The sequence below is a fragment of the Hyperolius riggenbachi genome, chromosome 3 (genome assembly GCF_040937935.1).
Source record: "Hyperolius riggenbachi isolate aHypRig1 chromosome 3, aHypRig1.pri, whole genome shotgun sequence".
NCBI lineage: Eukaryota > Metazoa > Chordata > Amphibia > Anura > Hyperoliidae > Hyperolius > Hyperolius riggenbachi.
The window spans coordinates 56212123-56238789 of NC_090648.1; the positions used below are offsets into that span (position 1 = coordinate 56212123).

At 43.3% G+C, this 26667-nt stretch overlaps 1 protein-coding gene across 1 annotated transcript in view; it reads right to left on the reverse strand.

The window, feature by feature from the left end:
* LOC137562630 (zinc finger protein 585A-like) overlaps nucleotides 1-26419 on the reverse strand; it is a 43499-nt gene extending 17080 nt beyond the window's left edge. The window contains exons 1-6 of the mRNA XM_068274153.1: nucleotides 26143-26419; nucleotides 25557-25667; nucleotides 25351-25473; nucleotides 23641-23738; nucleotides 20891-21470; nucleotides 10252-11595 (exon numbers count right to left, since the gene is read on the reverse strand). Coding sequence (XP_068130254.1) covers nucleotides 10252-11595; nucleotides 20891-21470; nucleotides 23641-23738; nucleotides 25351-25435 — 2107 coding nt within the window. The 5' untranslated portion in view covers nucleotides 25436-25473; nucleotides 25557-25667; nucleotides 26143-26419. The remainder of the gene's footprint in view (nucleotides 1-10251; nucleotides 11596-20890; nucleotides 21471-23640; nucleotides 23739-25350; nucleotides 25474-25556; nucleotides 25668-26142) is intronic.
* Between the last annotated feature and the right edge of the window lie 248 nt (nucleotides 26420-26667).

Genomic DNA, 26667 nt, shown 5'->3' on the forward strand with positions numbered 1-26667 from the left:
ATAGATAGACATATATATATATATACACACATACATACACACACACACACACTGCACTCCCTATAGCTGATAAACTGCCATACCACAAACCCTGCACTCACTATATATATATATATATATATATATATATATATATATATATATATATATATATATATATACCACAAGCCCTGCACACACACACACACGCACACACACACTCTATGTATATACATACACACACACACACACACACACACACACACACACACACACACACACACACACACACACACACACACACACACACACACACACACACCACAAGCCCTGCACTCACTATAGCTGATAACCTGCCATACCACAAGCCATGCACTCACTATAGCTGATAACCTGCCATACCACAAGCCATGCACTCACTATATCTGATAACCTTCCATACCACAAGCCCTGCACTCACTATAGCTGATAAACTGCCATACCACAAGCCCTACACTCACTATAGCTGATAACCTGCCATACCACAAGCCCGGCACTTACTATAGCTGATAACCTGCCATACCACAAGCCCTGCACTCACTATAGCTGATAAACTCCCATACCACAAGCCCTGCACTCACTATAGCTGATAACCTGCCATACCACAAGCCCTACACTCACTATAGCTGATAACCTGCCATACCACAAGCCCTACACTCACTATAGCTGATAACCTGCCATACTACAAGCCCTGCACTCACTATAGCTGATAACCTGCCATACCACTAGCCCTGCACTCACTATAGCTGATAAACTGCCATACCACAAGCCCTGCACTCACTATAGCTGATAAACTAATATACCACAAGCCCTGCACTCACTATAGCTGATAAACTAATATACCACAAGCCCTGCACTCACTATAGCTGATAACCTGCCATACCACAAGCCCCGCACTCACTATAGCTGATAAACTAATATACCGCAAGCCCTGCACTCACTATAGCTGATAACCTTCCATACCACAAGCCCTGCACTCACTATAGCTGATAACCTTACATACCACAAGCCCTGCACTCACTATAGCTGAGTAACTCCCATACCACAAGCCCTGCACTCACTATAGCTGATAAACTAATATACCACAAGCCCTGCACTCACTATAGCTGATAAACTAATATACCACAAGCCCTGCACTCACTATAGCTGATACACTAATATACCACAAGCCCTGCACTCACTATAGCTGATAACCTGCCATACCACAAGCCCTACACTCACTATAGCTGATAACCTGCCATACCACAAGCCCTACACTCACTATAGCTGATAACCTGCCATACTACAAGCCCTGCACTCACTATAGCTGATAACCTGCCATACCACAAGCCCTGCACTCACTATAGCTGATAAACTGCCATACCACAAGCCCTGCACTCACTATAGCTGATAAACTAATATACCACAAGCCCTGCACTCACTATAGCTGATAAACTAATATACCACAAGCCCTGCACTCACTATAGCTGATAACCTGCCATACCACAAGCCCCGCACTCACTATAGCTGATAAACTAATATACCGCAAGCCCTGCACTCACTATAGCTGATAACCTTCCATACCACAAGCCCTGCACTCACTATAGCTGATAACCTTACATACCACAAGCCCTGCACTCACTATAGCTGAGTAACTCCCATACCACAAGCCCTGCACTCACTATAGCTGATAAACTAATATACCACAAGCCCTGCACTCACTATAGCTGATAAACTAATATACCACAAGCCCTGCACTCACTATAGCTGATAAACTAATATACCACAAGCCCTGCACTCACTATAGCTGATAAACTAATATACCACAAGCCCTGCACTCACTATAGCTGATAAACTAATATACCACAAGCCCTGCACTCACTATAGCTTATAACCTTCCATACCACAAGCCCTGCACTCACTATAGCTGATAAACTACTATACCACAAGCCCCGCACTCACTATAGCTGATAAACTAATATACCGCAAGCCCTGCACTCACTATAGCTGATAACCTTCCATACCACAAGCCCTGCACTCACTATAGCTGATAAACTGCCATACCACAAGCCCTGCACTCACTATAGCTGATAAACTGCTATACCACAAGCCCTGCACTCACTATAGCTGATAAACTGCCATACCACAAGCCCTGCACTCACTATAGCTGATAAACTGCTATACCACAAACCCGCACTCACTATAGCTGATAAACTAATATACCACAAGCCCTGCACTCACTATAGCTGATAAACTGCTATACCACAAGCCCTGCACTCACTATAGCTGATAAACTGCCATACCACAAGCCCTGCACTCACTATGGCTGATAAACTGCTATACCACAAACCCGCACTCACTATAGCTGATAAACTAATATACCGCAAGCCCTGCACTCACTATAGCTGATAAACTGCTATACCACAAGCCTGCACTCACTATAGCTGATAAACTGCTATACCACAAGCCCGCACTCACTATAGCTGATACACTCCCATACCACAAGCCCTGCACTCACTATAGCTGATAAACTAATATACCACAAGCCCTGCACTCACTATAGCTGATACACCCCACACCACAAGCCCTGCACTCACTATAGCTGATACACTCCCATACCACAAGCCCGCACTCACTATAGCTGATAAACTAATATACCGCAAGCCCTGCACTCACTATAGCTGATAAACTGCCATACCACAAGCCCTGCACTCACTATGGCTGATAAACTGCTATACCACAAGCCCTGCACTCACTATAGCTGATAAACTAATATACCGCAAGCCCTGCACTCACTATAGCTGATACACCCCATACCACAAGCCCTGCACTCACTATAGCTGAGTAACTCCCATACCGCAAGCCCTGCACTCCCTATAGCTGATAAACTGCTATACCACAAGCCCTGCACGCACTATAGCTGATAAACTGCTATACCACAATCCCTGCACTCACTATAGCTGATAAACTGCTATACCACAATCCCTGCACTCACTATAGCTGATAAACTGCCATACCACAATCCCTGCACTCACTATAGCTGATAAACTGCTATACCACAATCCCTGCACTCACTATAGCTGATAAACTGCTATACCAAAATCCCTGCACTCCCTATAGCTGATAAACTGCCATACCACAGGCCCTGCGCTCCCTCTAACTGAGTAATCCCCATACCACAGGCCCTGCACTCCCTATAGCTGATAAACTGCCATACCACAGGTCCTGCGCTCCCTCTAACTGAGTAATTCCCATACCACAGGCCCTGCACTCCCTATAACTGAGTAACTTTCATACCACAGGCCCTGCACTCACTATAGCTGATAAACTCCATACCACAAGCCCTGCACTCACTATAGCTGGTGTGAAGGTTTATCAGTTTGCAGTAGGTATAAGGTATAGGTGTGTACACGTGAATGAAGATTTTTGCCTGCAAAGACCAGCACTCAATCTCTGATGTGACAGGCCAAGGCTGAATGCTATATACACACATTGCAATGAGGAAAGAGAGTGGCTCACAGCCAGGTAGAGGTGGAGTTGTGGTGGGGTTGGTAAGGAAGAAGCACTGGGCTCGGGTGTCAGTCAGGTGGTATCTGTATGCGGTGTCAGGACACCTGGTCACACACTACATTCTTGGCTGAGATGGTCCTGAATGGCCTCCTCGGCTGAGTGTCATCTAACACGTGTACCTACCAGAAGCTGCTGCTAATCCTGATAAACTCTCTGCCATTGGAGATGGTCAGCATAGTGTGGTGGGTAAGCAGCGTGCGGACGTGTATTGAGGGCTCTTCAGTTGGGATTAACAGGATATTGACATAAGGTCATTCATTACATGGAAGTATGAGTTATTAACAATAATAAAACAAACATAAAACCGGTGTCTGATTTTTCTTTTTACTGGTAACCCTTTGTGAGATGGGTAAGGGATACATTACCTACGCCGATTTCACCTGCTGGGGAAGGGGGTAGGGGACATCTTGTTGCCCCTTTATGCTACAAAGGGGTTCCAGATTCCACCGTGTGTTACTCCACTGGGGTCGGTTGTAGTTACCACCTCCTCCTAGGCACTGGGGGTGGGGGATCTTCAGTCTGAGGGCAGCCAGGGAACAGTCAGTCAGATGATGGGGAAGGCTGCTAAAATTAGTGTGAATGAGTGGCTGTGTGACTGAGCTGGAGGGCATCCTGGGTCATATCAGATTATACAGAGGATGTTGAGCAGTGTGTGTGTGCTGTATACCTACACAAGGACAGCACCCCACCCCCCTGCGGTGTTGCCCATCACAGAGAGGCCATACTGAAGGGTATCCCTGCTCCCCCTGCTGCTTCCCCCTTCCGTGATTCAGGTTTGCGGTGTGGTGTGAAGGTCAGCATGGCATCTGGTATTTTGTGGCAATCTTGTGGAGCGGATGGAGGTGAAGGAAATCACCCTGTTGGGATGAGGAACAAGCCTGTGTCTGTCCAAATGTCAAATCATCACAGAAAGAAGAAAAATATGAATCCGGCACTGCAGTGCAATTGTGTATTTTTTAAATACGTGAATCGCTTATCAGGATTCCAAACTTCAATAACTTCAGCTGCATAATCACACATTAAATGCAGGACACAGTGACACCGAATTTAGCTTGCATAGCAAGGCTGTAAACAGCAAATACAAGTCCAAGTGAGGTGGATGGCAGTGGGTGCAAACGGGCAGCCTACTGTCTGTTTTGCACAGCGGTGCCTCTTCCGAGGCTAATCACCCAGTGGTTGCAGGCTGCCCATTTTTTCCTGTGATGATTTGACACTTAGTTAGATACCCTGAGCATGTAGAGCCTAAATTGTGAGATGTATTCCCCAAATGTAAGCGGTTTACCAATTAGCATCGTATTGCCGGCCACTTTATCTGATTGTATCTGTCCAAGTTGCTGCAGGACTATGCAAATGTATGCAGTTTGAAAATGGACCAATGGTATCCCACCACAGCTTCATTCGATTGGTCCACTTTCAAGTCAAGCTGCATACATTTACATACAATTTACTGTATTTTACATAAACTCAGAATTAATTGCATATCATTGACCCTCATCATAGTACAGACTTGCAATGTTACAGAGTGCTCTGGCTACAAATACTGAGCTTAGAATGGCCTCATTAATAATAAGAATGCAATTACAGTAAATCTGATTGATGCAGCTAATAGTACAGCTTATATTACATGCAGAAGAACATTACACTTCACACTATGGGAACAGTATATAGCTGATATTCAGCACATTATTATTATATTAGTATTTTTATTTATAGAGCATCAGCATATTCCGTAGTGCTGTACAACATGCAAACATGTAATAATGGGGAGCATAGATACATGAGCAGCTCAACATACTGTACAATCAGGACAACCAGTGACACAAGGAAAGACACATACAACTGTTTGAATGACATCACCAATACTGACAGAGGTTTATTTGATTAATTGCACAGAAACAAGAAACAAAGGGGGAGGTCCCTGCCCTTGCAGGCTTACAATCTAGAGCAGCAACTCTCCACATTATTACCCTGGAGGAACCCTGTAAATTCTTTTTGGATCTCAAGGAACCCCTAAATTTATTTTGCAGGAGGCATGGTCTTTAAACTTTGGCGTGGCTGTTTATGTCACTACCTCCTATTACAGTGCCCTTCATTATAATGTCTCCTTATTCTAGTGCATTTTATTAATGTGCCCATTATTATCCTGGATGCAATGCTTCTTTTTACAGTACCCCCTATTATAGTGTGCTCTCCACAATGCCAAGGAAGCCCCGCAGAGAACTCAAGGAACCCTGGTTGAGAAAGCCTGATCTAGAGGGTAGTGGGGTGGAGATACTGGCGGAGTAGACAAAGGGGTTAGCAAATGAGGCAGTGAGCTTTAAATTCTAGCTATAGCAAATGATAAGCTTGTCTGAAAAGGTGTGTCTTGGGGGTATGTATGAAAATTATCAGGCTTGGAGCATGAGGGATAGGATGTGGTAGAGAGTTCCAAAAGAAAGGTGACACTCACGAGAACCACTGCAGATGCATGAATTGGTGAGAGGAGGTGACTAAGCTGGAGAACAAGAGTCTCCAGGGAGGAGGCAAGGTTCCCGGGATGGATGATATCTGGAGACTGATGAGGAAGTGTATGGAGGGCATAGTTCAGGTAGAGCTTTGTATGATAGTGTTAAGAGTTTGAACTGGATCCTTTGGGTGATTGGCAGCCAATGGAAGGATTAGCAGAGAGGGGGCAGCATCAGAGGAGCAGAAGGAGAGGTGGATGAGAGGAGCATCAGAGTTCAGCAGGGACTGGAGAGCTGCCAGTCTGATTTTTGGTAGGTCACAGAGTAGGTTATTACAGTAATCATGATAAAACATGATTAGACCATATACAAGCATTTTAGTAGCCTCTTGTGTAAGGAAGGGACAAATTCTAGGGATATATTTGAGATGGAAGTAGCAGGAGTTTTTTTAACGTGTTAATATTTGTTTGAAATGAGAGCTCAGAGTCCAGAGTTACCCCCAGACAGCAAGCTTTAGGAGTTGAGATTAATGGGGTATTTTCTACATTACAAATTGTAACTATAGGTGGGGGAGCACAGAGAGTTGGAGGGAATAATTAAAGTAATGTTAAGTTTGAGTAAACGGGATGACATGAATGCACAAACAGCAGACAAACAGTCAGGGACTTAAAATAATAGTGCAGAGAGGTCAAGAGCTGAAAGATATATTTTAGTGTCATCAGCACAGAGGAGAAACCAAGAGCATATTAATTGTCCCAGGCCATGAGTATAGATGGAGAAGAGAAATCCCAGTCTGAGAGGTTCTAGAACACAGCCTTGTGGTACACCAACAGAAACAGGATGTGGAGATGAGATAGTGTTGTGATAGGAAACAATGAAAGAGCATCCTGACAGGTAGGAGATAATCCAAGAATGTGCTAGGCCCTTAAAACCCAGAGAAGAGAGTGTCTGGAGAAGCAGAGAACTGCTATAGAATTGGTAGGGACTACTATCGCCAGATCATGGGCATCTTGATTGGAGCGGGCATATGCCTTAGCATATGCATGCCTTTACCTAGGTTATTAGGAGAGGTGTATGAGCATGCTGGGTTTGGGGCACATGCTGCCCTATGACTTACTACTTTTACATTAATGATATGCTCCTGGTCTGGCGAGTTACGGCAAGGGACAAATTAATGGACGATATCAATAGAAATGACAGACATATGAGAGTGAGGTTTGTAGTTGACAGTAATACTAGCACCTTTTTAGATCTAGAGATTGAAAAGGTTGATGGCAGACTAAATACAAAAACATAAAGAAAACCCACGGCCGGGAACACACCTCTCTGCATGCGAGTAGCTATCACCCGCAATCCTTGATCAAAGGAATACCAGTGGATCAAATGCTGTGGGCAAGGCTGAACTGAATGTGGTAGAGAGGAGGGCCAGTTAGTTGAACTAGATGAAATGGAAAAAAGATTTGTACAAAAGGTGAACTTAAAGAGGAACTTCAGCCTAAACAAACATACTGTCATTAAGTTACATTAGTTATGCTAATTAAAATACATAGGTAATATAATCTCTTACCCACCCTGTTTAAAAAGAACAGGCAAATGTTTGATTTCATGATGGCAGCCATATTTTTGGTTGAAAGGAGGTGACAGGGAGCATGATACACAGTTCCAACTGTCCTGTGTCCTGAGCACCTCTCCCAGTTGCTAGGCAACATGAATAACAACATAGGAAATCCCATCATGCTCTGCACAGCATCAGGGAAAAAAAGCCCAGGCTTTTTTTCTTTGATGGGTGGAGCTTAGCTAAAAATGCAGCTAAAAATGATGCTTTGGTAAGAAAAACAAAGTTCTGATGCTGTGAAACTGTTAAAGAAACACCAAGCCTTTTCAGTTCTGCTGAGTAGATTTAGTCCAGAGGTTCACTTTAAAGGACAACTGAAGTGAGAGGTATATGTAGGCTGCCATATTTGTTTTCCTTATAAGCAATACGAGTTGCCTGGCTGTCCTGCTGATCCTCTGCCTCTAATACATTTGGCCATAAACCCTGAACAAGCGTGCAAAATAAATCAGATGTTTGACTTTTTTTTTGACAAATCTGACAAGATTAGCTGCATGCTTGTTTCAGGTGTGTGATCCAGATACTACTGCAGTCAAATAGATCAGAAGGGCTGCCAGGCAACTGGTATTGCTTAAAAGGAAAGGAATACGGCAGCCTCCATATACCTCTCACTTCAGTTGTCCTATAATTCACTACTGGGAGGCGGAAAAAAGGTAAAGGCCACAAAAAGGAACCAGTGATGTGATAACTCGTTTTGGCTCCCACTGGTCCCAATTAAGACGGGTATTCGCAAAAAATCTGTTACAGCTGGATTCTAAATTGAGTGATAAAGTAGGCGACTATCCAAGACTCACAGGGAGAAAAGCACCTAATTTAAAAGATACTTTAGTGCATTCCAAATACAAGCCAACAAAAGTGGCAAGCAAACAAATGTGGCTTGGCAAACAGGTAACACCAAATGGAATGTTTACCTGTGGGAGCTGCAGTGTATGCCACATAGTGGAAAAAAGCTAAAACATTTAGAGACTCAAGGGGGTCAATTCATAAAGCATTCCCACATGCAGTAATGCTCAAAACAGCTGACTTTACCAAGCACTTAGCAAAATGTCAATTTATAAAAGCTGTTACCGCATGAAAAGCTACAATTCCTGAGCAGTGCGGGAAATTACCGCCTTATGCGGTGAATACCTCAACGCGTCAGTAAATGTCAATTTATAAAGATTAGAGCAGGCGGTATTCTCCGTGCCATTACCCTTTTGAAAGGGTGATAAGAGAGGGATAACAGCAAAGTTAATGGGGACAGATCTTCCAGGCAGCAGCAGTGAAAACAGAACAAACAAGGCTTCCCAGAATACCCCAAGCTGTGTTTTTTAACCTCTTGGATACCTGTTTTCAGATATATTTCACATCAGAAAACCTGCATGTGTAATATTTCTTGATATTTCTACACTGTGGCAATTAAATAGATTGTTTAGAAAGACTAATAGACAGATTCAACGCAGATTCAGGGCAAATAGAGACAGTATATAAAAAAAAAATGCACATCTAAAGGGAAGTTGGGGATGCCTCTTTTATTGTAATGCTGTCTCTGCACAGAGAAAATTTAACTATTTGGGCAGCTTGTCGTGTTACCGCCAGCTTAGTTCGGGAAAATACCGCATTTCTATTGCAACTGTAAACATTTTTATGAATGAGCAAACAAAAAGTCTAAAATACCGAATGCGGTATTTTCCCAACAAGATTTTTAGGGAAATTAGGGACTTTATAAATTGCAAATACTACTTTAGTAATCTATATGCCATGTCCCTGTAATTTACTATATAAGAAAAACAACAACTCCTCTTAAAAAAAAATGTATCAAACACGATACAAGTGTGATGAACAGTAAAGGGGCCCATACACTGGTCAATTTCAGCCATCAATTGACGGCTGATTTGACCGCTCTGATCGAATCAGCTAGAAATCGATGCAACAGGAAGCATGGTCTGTTGCCGATTGGATCAATTTCGATCGATTTGCTTGATCGGCCCAGACAGAAAATCTAGGTCGATCGGCTGCTGCAGCAGCTCAATGACCTATAGGGTTGCATTGGATCGAATAGTGCAACATTGCATTTCGATTAATTTTGGAAATCTGTTCCTTGTGTGTGGCACACATCAGATAGATTCCTGTCAGATTCAACCTGACAGGAATCTGATGGGCGAAACTGCTGCTAATCTATAAGTCTATGGGACTACATTTCCACCTTTATCACCTGGCAAACCCAGAACTATTGAGTTTCAAGGGGATTATTAAGATGAAACTACCAGATATGGGAGAAGATCAGGATAAAATATTAAAACAAACTGAAATAAGATGGATATTTCAATTGAGAACAATGTCAACTGCGGGTTTAAATAGTTAAAGTTTTGCCCAATTGCTATGATAGCTCTATATATAATTTCAGATGCCCCGTAGTGGGGGAGAGGGAGAGCAGTATGCTGTGGCCAGTTCAAGTTCGCTGTGGGCTCTTTTCCACAGGAGGCTGAACTGCACGCTCAGTGAACAGTTACCAAGCAGCCACGAGCAATCCGATGTGAGAGTTTGAGAGGCTTTTCATCACTGCCTATCAACTGCTCATGGAAAAGAGCCCTAAAGCGGAGCTACGTTTCACTAACCCTTACTTATCACCAGTGTGAGATCTCTCATGAGTGACAAGCCGAGCTTTATATGGAAAACATTTCCCACACTCAGCACATGAATATGACTTCTCTCCAGTGTGAGATCTCTCATGAGTGACAAGCCGAGCTTTATATGGAAAACATTTCCCACAGTCAGCACATGAATATGACTTCTCTCCAGTGTGAGATCTCTCATGACTGACAAGCTGATATTTTTGTGCAAAACATTTCGCACACTCGGCACAAAAATATGGCTTCTCACCAGTGTGAGATCTCTCATGATTGACAAGCTGAAATTTCTGTGCAAAACATTTCCCACACTCAGCACATGAATATGGCTTTTTACCAGTGTGAGATCTCTCATGATTGACAAGATGAGATTTCTGTACAAAACCTTTCCCACACTCAGCACATGAATATGGCTTCTCTCCAGTGTGAGATCTCTCATGATTGAGAAGATGAGATTTCTGTACAAAACCTTTCCCACACTCAGCACATGAATATGGCTTCTCTCCAGTATGAGATCTCTCATGTCTGACAAGCTGAGATTTACGTGCAAAACATTTCCCACACTCAGTACATGAATATGGCTTCTCTCCAGTGTGAGCTCTCTCATGATTGACAAGCTGAGATTTATGGGCAAAAAAAATCCCACACTCAGTACAGGAATATGGCTTTTCACCAGTGTGAGATCTCTCATGATTGACTAGGTGATGTTTTTGTGCAAAAAATTTCCCACACTCAGTACAGGAATATGGCTTCTCTCCAGTGTGAGCTCTCGCATGAATGACAAGGCGATATTTCTGTGCAAAACATTTCCCACACTCGGCACATGCATATGGTTTCTCAACACTATGACATCTCTCATGACTGACAAGCTGAGATTTCCGTGCAAAAATTTTTCCACACTCAGCACATGAATATGCCTTCTCTCCAGTGTGGGATCTCTTATGATTTACAAGGTGAGATTTCTCTGCAAAACATTTCCCACACTCAGCACATGAAAATGGTTTTTCACCAGTATGAGATCTCTCATGACTGACAAGCTGATATTTACATTCAAAACATTTCCCACACTCAGTACATGAATATGGTTTCTTACCAGCATGAGATCTCTCATGATTGACAAGCTGAGATTTCCATGCAAAACATTTCCCACACAATGAACAAGAATAAGATCCTACATCAGTGGGAGAGCTGTGCTGGGTATGAGGCCCCTCAGGGTTTGACAGGTTATGGGGGTCTAGACGAATATTTGGGGTAACCAGGATATTTGCAGGAGACTCTTGTCCAATGTCATCATCATCCATTATACAGTCTGTGGATACAGAAAGTCGAGTCTCCGAGAGGCTCCTGATACCAGGATTCAGTGCTGCAAATAGAGAAACAGCACTGATTAACACCACTTCCTGTTATAGAAATCTGAGGGGAGCAACAATTATTATTAGGGATGGTCAGTGAGCTGCTGATAATTCCAAGTTGATGCCAAATTTATGCAGATAGGAAATGGGCCAGATGCAGCAGCTGCGTGACTATGCCTATAAATAACATGCAATTTGCAACATCTTAGATTTATTAGCATGTCACTGACCATCACTAGTTATAAGCCTGACAGAGAACTGTGCTCATTACAGGCGGCCAATCACATGACAATAACTTTGCCTTGCGTTCAAATTTTATCAGCTAAGAATTCCACTAAATTCATTTCCTGACAAACCTGATTATCTACAAACAATTTGCATTACATTTGCATACAAGTAGGTTATTTGAATCTCATTGACCCTCCCTGCAGGTAAGTTATAAACGTGAATATAGGCGCAACCACACAGGGCTCAAGGTTAAAGTGTGTGCCCAGATCCTCACCCCTGTACCAAGGGGTCACAATCCCCAAATCCCACGAAGGATCAGCACCACACAAGTAAGTATTATAAGCTCTTATACTTTATTGAATCATAAAAATGATAGGCAACGACAGCCCGCTGTTTTGGCCTATATGGCCTCTCTCAAGTTGCCAAAAAGTAAAATGCATTGCACATTAAACACAATCCCCTTTAAATACCCATAACTCCACCCCTCAGGGTGAATAGCCAACAGGTATGCACCTACGAGAGTAGAGAAGCCGAACCAGATGGGAAACTTTAAAGAGATACTGAAGCAAACAAAATTTGCTATTTTTACCTCATAGTTCGTTTCAGGAGTCTGAGTAGAGGTAAACCGCCGCTTCCCCGGGGCAAAACGAGGGCTTTGGACCCCCCAAATACCCGGGGAAAAAATCTGAGCAGCGCTTCCTGAAAGAGGCAGAGCTTTCTGCTGTAGCTCTGCCGAAGTCAATCGTCGCGGATCTCCGCCTCTCCTGGCCCCTCTCCGTCTTCCTTCACAAAGAGGAGCGGGGAGAGGCGGATATCCGCACAGAGATTGACGTCAATAAAGGCAGAGCTACAGCTCAAAGCTCTGCCTCCCCGGGCAGCAAAATCCTTGACTAAGAAAGTCGTGGATGTTTCCCCCGGGATTTGGGGGGTATAAACACCTCGTTTTGCCGTGGGGATGCGGCGGTTTACCTCTACTGAGACTCCTGAAACGAACTACGAGGTAAAAATAGCAATTTTTGTCTCTTTAAAACAAAACCCACACCAATGTGTGCTCACTAATTCAAAAATAAACTTACAATCAGGTCCTTGATGCAGCACGGAAACTGCCAGCTAATCAGCCCCATTGCGGCAGGTGTATGGCCGCATCACGCTCACCCACACTCCAGTACACTCAGTAGTGGCAAAAAACAGTACCGGTCACATGACAAAAGCCACATGACCAGCCCGCAAAGCCAATCATCTGCATCCTCTTGCCAACAAATGAGAAGCAGCCAGCCTCGGTTCATAGAGGAAGAAGGCGTGCACCTCAATACAATACAGGCACAGGGGACAGCGGTTTAACAGCACACTGCCCCCGCACCCTGAAAAACATAAACAAAGCACGTACTGTATACTCACGTCTCCACCGAGTTAAAGGTTACCCGCACACCATGCAGGAACCGGCTTCAGGCTCCCTCCCTACAGCTAAGCCATTGGCCACATATGGAAAAGCAGTGCATAGAAGCAATGTTTTACTCTTGTGACAGTAGACCTATATGTACTTATAGCAAGAAATCTGTGTTATGTTTGTAGAGCAATGGGCTTTCACTTACACATTCTTATTACCATTGTATTCCTCTGTCACTCATATGCACCTTGTAATGTACCTTTTTCTTTCTCTTGTTCCTAATTGTACAAATAAAGATACTGTGACGTTACATAACACTAAATTATAGGAGCTGTGAGGTAGAGGAATTATCCATTTGTGTCATGGAGATCCAAAGCAACTAGTACTTCTGTAGCTGGATATAAATACTTACATATATACTCCTATACATAAGTCACCGCTATATGTGTACAGTAATGTGCAGTGACCATTTTTAGCTTGTTAGAGACTGATAACACTAAGCCAGATGTCATGAGAGAACTGTGAAAATCATGATCACAGTCGTTTTTGTACAACAATTGTAGATTACGAGATTCCATTGTGTAGGGACAGGACACTTGAGGGCTTTTCTCCAGGCCAGAGACAAAAACCTTGTTTATAAAAATTACAGTGTGTTCCTATTGCCTAGAAGAAAACATCCCTCATTAGATTTATAGAAAGGACCATAATATAGAAAATGTACAAATCTTGCAAGGTCTTATGGTACAAAAATATCAAAAACTTTATTGGCATAGATGCAAAAAATATTCATTAAAACAGTCTCTTTCGGAAGCTCCTTATTTATATGAACAATCATCCAAGACAGAGATATCAAAATTGGTAGTAGAGTAGGCTTAATATATTAGCAAAAAGCATTAGGCAACAACACGCTCGTTTCGGGCGCATAAAGCCCTTCTTCAAGCCACTGTATAAAGCACTTTCTCCAAGCACTTTTGGCAATACATGGCAGGAGCAATGGGAAAAGAGAGAAACATCTGACCAACCAGACGTCTTCGCACAATCCTGATGGTGGGCAAAAACAAAGGCCAGGCGGCTAAAACAGGAGCGCTCCGGTTTTAGCCGCCTGGCTTTTGTGCCTGGAGAAAGTGCTTTATACAGTGGCCTGAAGATGGGCTTTATGAGCCCAAAATGAGCGTGTAGTTGCCTAATGTTTTTTGCAAATATATTAAGCCTACTCTACCACCATTTTTGATATCCCGGTCTTGGATGATTGTTCATATAAATAAGGAGCTTCCTACAGAGACTGTTTTAATGAATATTTTTTGCATCTATGCCAATGAAGTTTTTGATATTTTTGTACCATAAGACCTTGCAAGATTTTTTACTTTTCTATATTATGGTCTTTTCTATAAATATAAAGAGTTTGTTGAGGTGAAGTGGATCACATCAAAAAGGACTAAGGTTTTTTGTCTTTCCCCTTGTAAAAAAAACAAGTCTACTCCCAATTACATTATTTCAGAAAGCATCCCCCAATCAGGGAGCTGACAACTAGGTAAAAACAAGCCATTTGGTGTAGATACATGGCAGAGCAGCCCTGAAACTCAGCAGGAGGGCAGCAGAGCGGTGAAACAAACCACCCTATGAAAAATAACTGTACTTTCTTATTTCTCTTTTCTAAGAGATAGTGTACTTTTGATCTGTATGATAAAAATGTATCTGATCTGCTAGTGTCCTGCTGAATATTGACAAATCTCTTTTATTGGGCTGACAAAAGCAGCAACCCAGTTATTAAACTTCTCTGTAATGGAATGACCTACAATATCCATGCTTAGTACCAAAAATGCTTCAAATTTGTCATGGATCATGAATATGCCATTATTGTATGCCGGCGATGAGTAATGCCTGGAATATGGACGGTCGTACATTTTAAAAGCATTTTTTCCCTCAAAAAAAAAGTCAGGTGTCTCCTACCCTCCAATACGGGGGCAGGCTCTGAGTACCACCCTCAAAGCAGTGTTGTATAAATTCAGTCACAGTTCTCCATTTTGTAGCATCATTGAAGGATCCTGGAGGCAGCCAGAGAACTCCCGAGGCCGGCTTCCATTTTAAATGCACTTTTCAAAACAAGGAACTTTCCACATGGACTTCGTCAAAACAAGGGACTCAGACACCTCCAACCTATTAAGTGTTAGTTTCTTCATTCTCTCCTTTTTAGTTTCATACTGTTTGCTACCGTTTTTATAATTATTATTCATAATATTTATTTTAATAGAATGGCAAAAAGCAGGGTTGTGGAGTTGGTACAAAAATTCACTGACTCCGACTTCTCTAATTTGCATATTACAATATTGTTGTAATATGTATGTAACATGAAATGCATCTCTTAACTGCCAACGCTTAGGAATTTTAAAATATAACTGAAGTGAGAGGGATATGGAGGCTGCCATATTTATTCCCTTTTAAACAATACCAGTTACCTGGCTATCCAGCTGAGCTTCTGCCTCTAATACTTTTAGTCATAGACTAAAACTAGTCCTTGGTAAGAATACTTGTAGAAGACAGGAACAAAGAACATCCATCAGGCCCTAGGCGATGTAACTGTGGGTACATTAGAGTGATGGGTACATTAGAGTGATGTGCAGGTACTCTGCAGGAGAATGAGGTGATTCTTCCTCTATTACACATTCTTCATGCACAATCTGAACCAGGTTTATGGGTGATAGACAACACCTCTATGTTCAATGTGCACAACATTCTCAGTGGATTCCCTGCAGCTCTGTGGAGAGTGCATATGTAGAGTATAGTACTACTGTGTAACAAAGTAAACCTGAGACAGATGAAATTAAAGTTTTATACATACATGGGGCTTCCTCCAGCCCCCTTCAGGCTAATCAGTCCCTCGCTGTCCTCCTCAGCCACCTGGATCTTCTGCTATGGGTCCAGGCACTTGAGCCAGTCAGGCGTAGTGCGCATGCCACACTCCGCCGCCGGGAGCGTACTACACCTGCGCATCACTATTGCGCAGATGGAGAACGCTCCTGGCTGTGGGAGCGGCACGCGGCCGGACTGTGCTGACTGGCTAAATTACCGGGAATTCGCAGAAGATCCAGGTGGCGGAGGAGGACAGCGAGGGACTGATTAGCTTGAAGGGGGCTGGAGGAAGCCCCAAGTATGTATAAAACTTTTCTTTTCATCCGTCTCAGGTACCCTTTAGTTTGTAGTCACCGAACCAAATTTTAATATATCAAATTATTTGATTTCATGAGCAAAGGGAGTACATACATCTGCATTAACCAGCATCAATGTAGAATTATTTCCATCTCATTGACCATCTCTATTAGTGACACAGCTACACATCAGGCTTTAGTCTTACAGCATAGATGTTATTTAGTAAATATAAGAGATTCCTGTGTACACATCATATATACTGTACAGTCACAATCAGATATGTATATCTGACTTCAAAAATACAGGGACTGCTTTATTGAAGCAGCACAAGTAACTATTTTTGATTGGTTTATATCATTTTTGAGGACTAAGCAAGCTCTGCTGTATATATAAATTATTTATGATGACTTATCTGAGAAATAGAACATTTTATCATATTTTCTATTTTATTTACAGTTTAAATTCATTAGGAGTCGGTGCACTCCTAACTCCACAGCCCTGTGTTATTTTTACAGCTATTTACCGAATTTGAGTTCCGCAGAATGAACCTTGCTTTTCTGAAGAGAAGTTACCCAGAGTGTTGTATTGTTTCAGTTAGAATAGATTGTGTTAACCCTTTCTTCTTAGCTCAGATTAGACAGCGGGCTCCTCTTTTCCCAAATAAAAGAGGTGGTGGCAAGCTTTTTACCGTAAAACTGTATTCAGTAGATTGTTGGGTTTATAATGTGCTTCCGCCTGACCTGTCTGCCCAACGCCATGTTGCTCCCACACATTGATTGCGGTCTGTGAACTAAAGCAGATTGGGAGGCCCTACACAGTCTGGCCAGTAGGGGACATGTGACATCACTGCCTATTGTAACCAATGTACAGTAATGTACAATAACCATTATCAGCTTATTAACGGCCAGAAACACTAAGTCACTTCTTATACTGTGACCAATCTATGTACAGTACTGTACATTATAAGCTTATTACAGGCCAGTAACACTAAGTTACCTCCTACTGTGACCAATCGGTGTACAGTAATGTGCAGTGGCTATTATCAGCTTATTACAGGCCAGTCCCAAACATGTCACCCTCCTCCATAGACTGCTGATCCCAGCTCACATATGCCTCTTTTTTCTGTTTATTTGTCCACATCACTGTATCTATACTGTGACCAATCTATGTACAGTAACCAATATCAGCTTATTAAGTTACCCCCTACTAAGACCAATCAATGTACAGTAATGCACAGTAACTATTATCAGCTTATTACAGTCTGGTAACACTAAGTCACCCCCTACTAAGACCAAACTGTGTAAAGAAATGTATATTGACCATTATCAGATTATCACAGGCCGGTAACTGTAAGTTACCCCTAGTGTTACTATTTTGTGTACAGTAATATGCAATAACATTTATCAGCTTATTACAGGCTGGTAGACCTAATTAAACCCCACACAGTAGATTTCTATCACTTGAAATGATCTGTGATTATAGCTACATGTCTATTTTAGCACAGAGCAGAAGAAGTTTGATAATAGGGCCTCACAAGATTCCAAAAATACAAAAATTCTTTATTATGGATCTATTCACAGTATTCAACAAACAATTTTAAAATCACTTAAAATTGAGGATCCCAGGGTGCCTCAGTCCCCCCTCCACACATACATCCGCATGCCACACTCAGACCACACTTATTATACTAATTGGATGCTGCAGCAGATCTAGAGATGGGAGTATTGCAACCAATAATTATAGATATCCTTTAGATCACAGCTAATAGCTTGAACGTGGGTTTTAACCTCATAGAAGAGGTAGGGGAATGTACATGAACCCGCAAGGTTACTGGATAGTTCAACCCTTGAGTGCACTCAAATTTATATTGTATGGCCAATGCAGGAGGAAAAAACAAAAAGGTTCCTCATAAGAAAAAACATAGGTTGAGACCTCTTCCAGTCCTTAATCATAACATTCTCCTCCACACGAAGGAATATCTTGAGGTATCTTTTTATGTTGGAAGCAAGACTTAAATCACGGCTTACTTGTATTTCAGGTGGATCAGAGTGATGAATGTCACTACACCTTCGGATATCCGCAGGTCCCCGACACTCTGCGGTCCATGGTGGCTAGACGCTGATTCCCCCGGTTTGCCGTTCCCATAAATCCCGCTGTTACACCTCCTAAGACTGGCGTGGTCTAATCTGGCGGCGGCGGTGAGCGCGATCTACCCGCTTCCTGCTTAAAGTTGTGGCGTCACAGCGGGGATCGAGCGCTCCTGTGTTCCTGGTGGTGAACGAGGTCGACCTCCTGGGACTCCTCCCACTTACATGTTTCACCAATCAACTTGGCTTCCTCAGAGTGATGTCAGGGGGAGTGGTTAGACATCCAGATGGCTTTTTTATATTTTCCAGCTTCATCACATGACGATCCCACAGCGGCCATCTTTGTTTATGGAATCCTTTCCCACACCAGCGTTCATTCATATAATTGTCCCCTCCAGCTCAGAGATTCCCTAGATACATGATTTTCAAGGGGCTACTTAGACACATTGCTCAGATTTTCTAGAAGAGTAATTCTTAGTCTCCATTTTTTCAACGTCTTACTTTCTGGAATCATAGTGGTAATAACCTTATTATTTCATCTCTTTCGTTTTTCAAACAGTCATGCCAGTCAGTTTTAGAGTTCAAGTGGGGCATAGAGCATATATAACTGACCCTACTTATAATCGTGGTCGTGGTTTCAGACATACGAACATACAGATAATTTTCTCCAGTAGGTATCATGCTCATATATCATGCATTACCCGTCAGTCATACTTGTATATGCACTCCTCCCAATTTTTTCCTCTTTAAAGGAGAACTCCACTATCACTAATTAGCTAATTAGTTCAAAAATACGGAGAAATCCATCTCAGAATTTAGACCTAGCGGGGACAGAGTTCCCAGCTTATATATCCACATTGTCTCTATACGGCACAGTTCTTTTTCTAAATTGGTCTTTCTTGCCCCTTTCTTTTTAGAAACCAGAACCTTTACAAGACTTCCCCTAAAGGAGCCTCCATGAAATTGCTGGTAATGATCTCTCAGTGGACCTTTGCAGTTTTCATTTTTATTCCCAACATTGGAGATATGCTCCAAGATCCGAGCCTTAAAGGCTCGCGTGGTCATTCCGATATATTGCAGACCACAGGGGCAGGTAACCATGTACACTACCCCTGTGGTCTCACAATTCATGAATGCATTAATATTATATTCCTTTTCATGCTTAGAGTCCCAAAATGTCCCGGTTTTGTGTACAAAGGGGCAGACCTTGCATCTCCCACAGCGATGCATACCTTTTGGAGGGGGAGTGGCAGAAAGCCAGTTCTTCCTTTCTTCCTCTGCTCGTTTACTGCAAAATTCAGAACTCACCAAATGGTCTTTCAAATTACGTGCCCGTTTGGCTGTCATCGTGGGATACGGTCCCACAATTTCTGCTATATCGGGTGACGCCAATAAAATTGGCCATAATTTAGTCAAGCAGTCCCTCAAAGAGCTCCAGTGGGAGCCATATTGGGTCACTATTCCCACCTTTCTCTCAGTGCTCGATCCATCCCTTTCACTATCTGCAAGGAGAGATTCACGGTCCCGTTTTCTTGCTCTTTGAAGACATCTCCTCAGGGTTCTATGGGAATACCCCCGTTCCCTGAGGCGTCCATATAATTCACGGGCTTCAGAATTAAAATCCTCCTCAGTGGTACAGTTCCTCCTTAAACGGAGAAACTGACCATAAGGGATGTTTTTCACCAGGTGGCCGGGATGATGGCTGGCGGCGTGGAGGATGGTGTTACCGGCTGTTGGCTTTCTATACGTGGTACTTACTAAGCGTCCCTCCCTGACCGCAATTCTTAGGTCCAGAAAGGGTAGCTCTCCAGCATCACACGTATAGGTGAGTTTTATATTCTTGTCATTGGCATTTAAATTATCAATAAAGACCTCCAGCTCGGCTCTTCCACCCCTCCACACCACCAGCACATCGTCAATAAATCTTATCCAGAGGGCAACGTGGCGCCGGAACTGCTCCATAGTATAAACATCCCTCCTCTCCCAATACCCGAGATGGAGGCATGCATAGGCCGGCGCACACGCCGCCCCCATTGACGTCCCGGCCACCTGGTGATACGGCCTACCTTCAAAAAGAAAAAAGTTCTCAGTGAGTACCAGCTCTAACATATCAATCAAAAATTGGTTATGTTCAGGTATAGCTACATGTGACAGTTTAGTGACTCTAACAGTTGGAAAGTCCTCGCCTGATCAGAATTGTATTGATGCTGCGAGATGTAGCGGATGCTTCTCACTCCTTCACCACCTCCCCTCTCCACAGAACAGAACAGGGAACTCCAAAGCCATCAGGATGTTTGTACTGTTATTGCTAGTGAGCTGTCACCAAACGCAATCAAGAATGATGGCTTAAGATAACAAAAATCTAACGAGTACATAACCCTGAATCAGGCCAGTCTGTGAGCAGCGACACAGCAATAAAGATACACATTTATTCTATATTTACTGCTGATTACTCACCTGTTCTGCCCTCTGTAACATTGTCTTCCTCTTTACTTGTTCTCATCATGTCACCCTCCTCCGCAGACTGCTGGTCACTCCTCACATATGTGTCTTCCGCTTTAATTGTCCTCATCATGTCACCCCCCTCCATAGACTGCTGGTCACTCCTCACACAGGTCTCCTCTTCTTCCTCTTTAATTGTCCTCATCATGTCACCCCCCTCCATAGACTGTTGATCACTCCTCACATACGTTTCTTCTTCCTCTTTAATTGTCCTCATCATGTCACCCCCCTCCATAGACTGTTGATCACTCCTCACACAGGTCTCCTCTTCTTCCTCTTTAATTGTCCTCATCATGTCACCCCCCTCCATAGACTGTTGATCACTCCTCACACAGGTCTCCTCTTCTTCCTCTTTAATTGTCCTCATCATGTCACCCCCCTCCATAGACTGTTGATCACTCCTCACATAAGTTTCTTCTTCCTCTTTAATTGTCCTCATCATGCCACCCTCCTCCACAGACTGCTGGTCACTCCTCACATAGGTCTGTTCTTCTTCCGCTTTGACCACAACACTTACATGTTTCCCCTTTTCACCCTAAGTTCACAAAATGAGAGCCAATTTAAATTGTGAACACAGATAACAGCACATGCAGAAGGATAATGTACCATATTTTATTTGGACTGTAAAATGCTTCTAGCTTTAGAGGACAAAAACAAGGGGAAAATAAATACTAAATCTGGTATATCTATAGTGCAGGGTCATCTTATAGACCTTTTCCTCCCCCAATTATAACCCTGTGTCCTCTGTTCTATTTTGTCCCATGCACTCAGTCCCCCTGTATACACACACATGCACTCTGATTAACAGGAAGTTGTGGAATGTAACAAACAAACCAAAGCTACTACCAGTATATGCTGTTCAACCACCTGGTGTTTATTACAAATTGTTAATCGGTTCACATGGATAAATCACAGTGAGACCTATTCAAGCTTATACATATTGCACATGCTTATATTACATAATAATCATTATCCGGGGACTCCCCCCAAAATGTCTCCTCAGGAGGTCCCAGACGACTGAACCCCGAACAGAGCACCAAAGTGACAAACTTAACCATGTCAAATCTACACAAGGGACGTGATGACACAAGCTTAAGGCCCTGAGTTGAATACTCCCGCAGACATACATCACGGACGCTACGGTTAGCTGGGCCGGCCTAGCAGTCTACGCGGACATTGCATCTCGTATGAAGACAGGAGGTGGTAACTATGAGAAAAAGTTTATATGACACTATATCCACAGAGCTCCATGGTGGAACATTGTACGCATTGACACCTGGATGGTGAGATGCACGGCTTTGCTGAAGTAAACGATCTCTCTCAGCAACACAGGCCTATAATCTACATGTAGTAACCTGGCTAGGTGCACCAGCCTTTTTTGTGTTGAAAAGACTCTTGAAAAAAGCCAGTGATCTTTCTTGTCCTGCTATAATGATGATATTGATGCTGAACTTTGCTCTACACAATTGAAGTCCGAATTGGGAACTCCTGTGGAATATCTTTTTATACATGCCATCAATAACTTTTGTCTCAATACTGTTTTTTCATTTTTGTTGTTTAGGGGTGACGACCCCTCATGACAGAATCCTTGGGTTATCGCTTGTGTTTGGGGGCATGGTGTTGTGATTTGCGGTGGGGCATAGGGGGGCATGGGGTGGTGCATTCATATTGCTGTTGACCACCATTATTGTCGGCACATGGGATGACGCAGACAATTGGATAAGCAATTGGCATATTAGATGCTCAATCTCTTGGCATAGTAAGTGTCCGTGTCTGCCTCTTCCCTTGTGTAGATTTGACATGGTTAAGTTTGTCACTTTGGTGCTCTGTTCGGGGTTCAGTCGTCTGGGACCTCCTGAGGAGACATTTTGGGGGGAGTCCCCGGATAATGATTATTATGTAATATAAGCATGTGCAATATGTATAAGCTTGAATAGGTCTCACTGTGATTTATCCATGTGAACCTATTAACAATTTGTAATAAACACCAGGTGGTTGAACAGCATATACTGGTAGTAGCTTTGGTTTGTTTGTTATGTTCATTTGAACAGTGCGTGTACCCACCTGTATTGCACATTGATTATGTACACTTATGTGTAGTTGGTTTTTTTAGTTGTGGAATGTAGCCTTCAACAGGCTTTGGGAACCCATCTACTAATCGGGCTGGGGGGGTTCTGTCCCAGACCCGCCAATCACGGGTGCCCAATGCTCCCATTCTTTATTTGAGCTGATTGTCTACAAGGTGAGACCGCAGCTCCGTCATTGAGGCCAATCACTGCATTCCCTCAGCAGCAGTGACATGTGAAAGGACAGTGCTACTGATAGAGTGCAGTGATTAGCCACAATGATGAAGCTGTGGTCCCGCCCACAAGACCATTGGCTCCAATTAAGAAGGGAAGCAATTGGCTACTATGATTGGCAAATCTGGGGCAGTGCCCCCTGTCTGATTGGTAAATGGGCTCCCGAAGCCCGCTGAAGGCAACTTTTCCTGTTAATCAGAGTGGACATTTTTACACAGGGGGAAAGCTGACACAGGTTAGGAAGACACAGGGAAACAGCAGGCCCACTATTATGTATTATTGGGACTATAAGATGCACTGACTCCTGCCCCCCTTCAAAGCTTTGGGGGAGAAAAAGTGTGTCTCATAGGCCAAAAAATATGGTAATACAGTATGGAGTCTTTGGGGATACTCAGTACCACCTACCTGATAATGGTGGTGGGTGGTGTGACCTTCCTGTGGACAATTCCAAGAATAAAGAGGACCTGTACATCTCTCTGGTGGGTCACTGCTACTTGATCCATCTGTAGGAAAAATGCACCGACTGAATACATTATCTCTATGTGTTTATCAGATGAAACACACACACACACACACACACACACACACACACACACACACACACACACACACACACACACACACACACACACACACACACACACACTGAATACCTTGACTCCCTGTGTTTATCAGATTATGAGGATATAGGTGGATAATCCTGGAAATGAAGACGACCTGTACACCTCTCTAGTGGCTTTCAGTTACTGGATATCTTTAGGCAACACACATTGACTGACAATGTAAATCTGCTATACCATCAAAAGAACTCTATTTTAGCAACTTCATACAATACTCTATCATGCAAGATAGCTTCTATATTCTAGTTAGCTTCCTCATCACTGTGGTTAAACGGTTGCAGTATGGGCAAGCGTGCACTGAAAGAGCCCAAAGGAGGACATAAAGCAACTAGGTAAGGGGGGTAAGTTATTCTTAAAGAGGCAGTATGCTCTAGTGGGAGCATTAGTTACATTTATACCTTTTTCTTTTCTCGCATCAGTGCCAGAAAGGCTGTGGAGATTGGAAAAGTGGGGCAGAGAAGAAAGCATCACTCACTCGAGGCAAGATGCACCTTCATACAATACTCTATCACCCAGGATAGCTTCTTTATTCTAACAAACTCAACACACAGCCATTAATGTCTAAACTGCTGGAAACAAAAGTGAGTACACCTCTAAGTAAAGAAAGCCAATGTCCAAGGTGTCAATATTTTACATGCCCACTAATATTTTCAAGCACTGCCTTAACTCTGTTGGACATGGATTAAGTTATTTTGAGGAGACAGCAAATCACACTATTATACAAGCTGTACCCTGAATACTGAGTACATTTCAAATCGGCGCTGGTAGACTTGGGCGCAGGATACAGCCGGTATAAGGCTGATCCTGCTTTTGCACAAGACCGGGCTGTGTTAATTACTATTCCCCCTCCAGGCCGCCATGGATGGTAGGGAATGAAATAATTTGGCTTCCAGCTATTGCTGGAGGCCGAATTATTGTGATTTTTAACAGGGCTGTGGAGTCGGTACAAAAATCTTCAGACTTCAACTCCGACTCCTCAGTTTATGAAACCAAGACTCCGAGTAACCAAAATGGCCCCGACTCCTCGACTCCAACTCCTTAGTCTAATTTTTAACAGGGCTGTGGATTTTGTACAAAAATCACCCGACTCCTCAGTTTATGAAACCACGACTCCAACTCCGAGTGCCCAAAATTGCCCCGACTCCTCGACTCCGACGCCCTGATTTTTAAGCAACCTCGGCTCCGTCTTCTGACGGCGTCGACGTTACTCACTGAGCGCTGCTATAGACTGATTCCTATTATAGTCTATGGCGCCGCCGGCTGTGCCCAAATCTAGTGCCGAAAAGCACTGCTCCGCTGAATACTTTACATTATATCAAACTGTCATATCTTCAGTATTGCCCCATGAAAAGATATAATAAAATATTTAGAAAAGTGGGAGAGATCCGTTTTGTGAGATACTGTATGTGTTTACCAGATGATGGATATAAGGGAGGCTCTCATTAAACCCCAAATATTGCTCACTTATTTACAGGAAATGAAAGTCTCCTCTTACCTGGTGATGTGAGAGATGGCTGATTCTCCATCATGGTGCCCTTGTAGAGGTCCTGGTGTCCTTCTATATACTGCCCCTCCTCCATACAGAAATAGATTAGACAATGTGCTTCCTTATAGGAACCTGACACATAGAATGATACAGTCACCACCCATAGAAATCGCTAGCTGTCACCGAATACTGTCCCAAGTAATTTTTCAACTCACCCGACAGCAGATCAATGAATATGTTGTGGGCTTCTGTTTCTTATGTCTCTCAGATATCAGGGGTGAGGTGGGAGCACCATGATGGTCACCAGACTTCACAGAAGGGAAACTCTGTATGGGAAGATTAAAACTAAGATCATGTGACACTCCAAGAGCCCTCCTCATCTCTCCAATCACGTCTAAGTCTACACTAAGAAGGGAGTGTCTATCCACTTGGTATGACATACATGAAGTGCACACAATCTCCTCTATGCTATACACTTCCCTACCCCAATACTTGTCCTTCCTTCCCCCACCCCTCATGTGCTCCTCCCCAATATGCGCTCCTGGTCCACCCCAATACCTGCCCCCCATTTGCTCCTCCCCCACCCCAACATCTGGCCTCCCCTCTCTCCCACTATGTGTTCCTCTCTCACCTCATTACCTGTCCTCCCTTCCCTCACACCAATACCTATCTTTCCCTTCCCCACTATGCGCTCATCCCCCACCCCTAAACCTTTCCTCCCCTGCCCCACTTTGTCCTCCCCAACTATGTGAAAATGTGCTATAGGTTGTGTTTTAGTGCTTTATGTGGTGTGTTACTTACATTAGTTTCAGATGGCAAAAATGGAAAAAAAAATAGACTTTCACCTCCTTCTCTTCTGCCAGCACGCGCTCTGGTCTCAGTACTTCCGCTTTATAACCACTTCCGGTTTCTATGTGCCTAGACGAGTTCGGACCGGAGTGAAAATGGATTACAGGAAAAGCAGATGGAATTGGGCTGGCATTCCACATTACATCACCTGCCCACGTGACCTCCCGTTTCATTGTAGCGCTCCCAGAGGCTGCTGGGGCTGGACTACAGGACGATATGCCCCTACCAACTTCCGGGCTCCACCATCACTTCCTCTCTGTGGCTCTGAAATTCCGGTTTATGCGTTCAAGCTGGTGGTGATTGTCCATGCGCCATCTTGTGGTCAGTCAGCTAACTGCAGACTCTATTATCAATACTGTAATAGGAAGAAAGAGCAGCCTAGTAGTATCTGGGAGACGGGCAAGCTATAAGTCCGGGGACAATATAATCTGGGCGGGGCCAGGATCATGGAGGCTTTCCCAAACTTATTTATGTTAA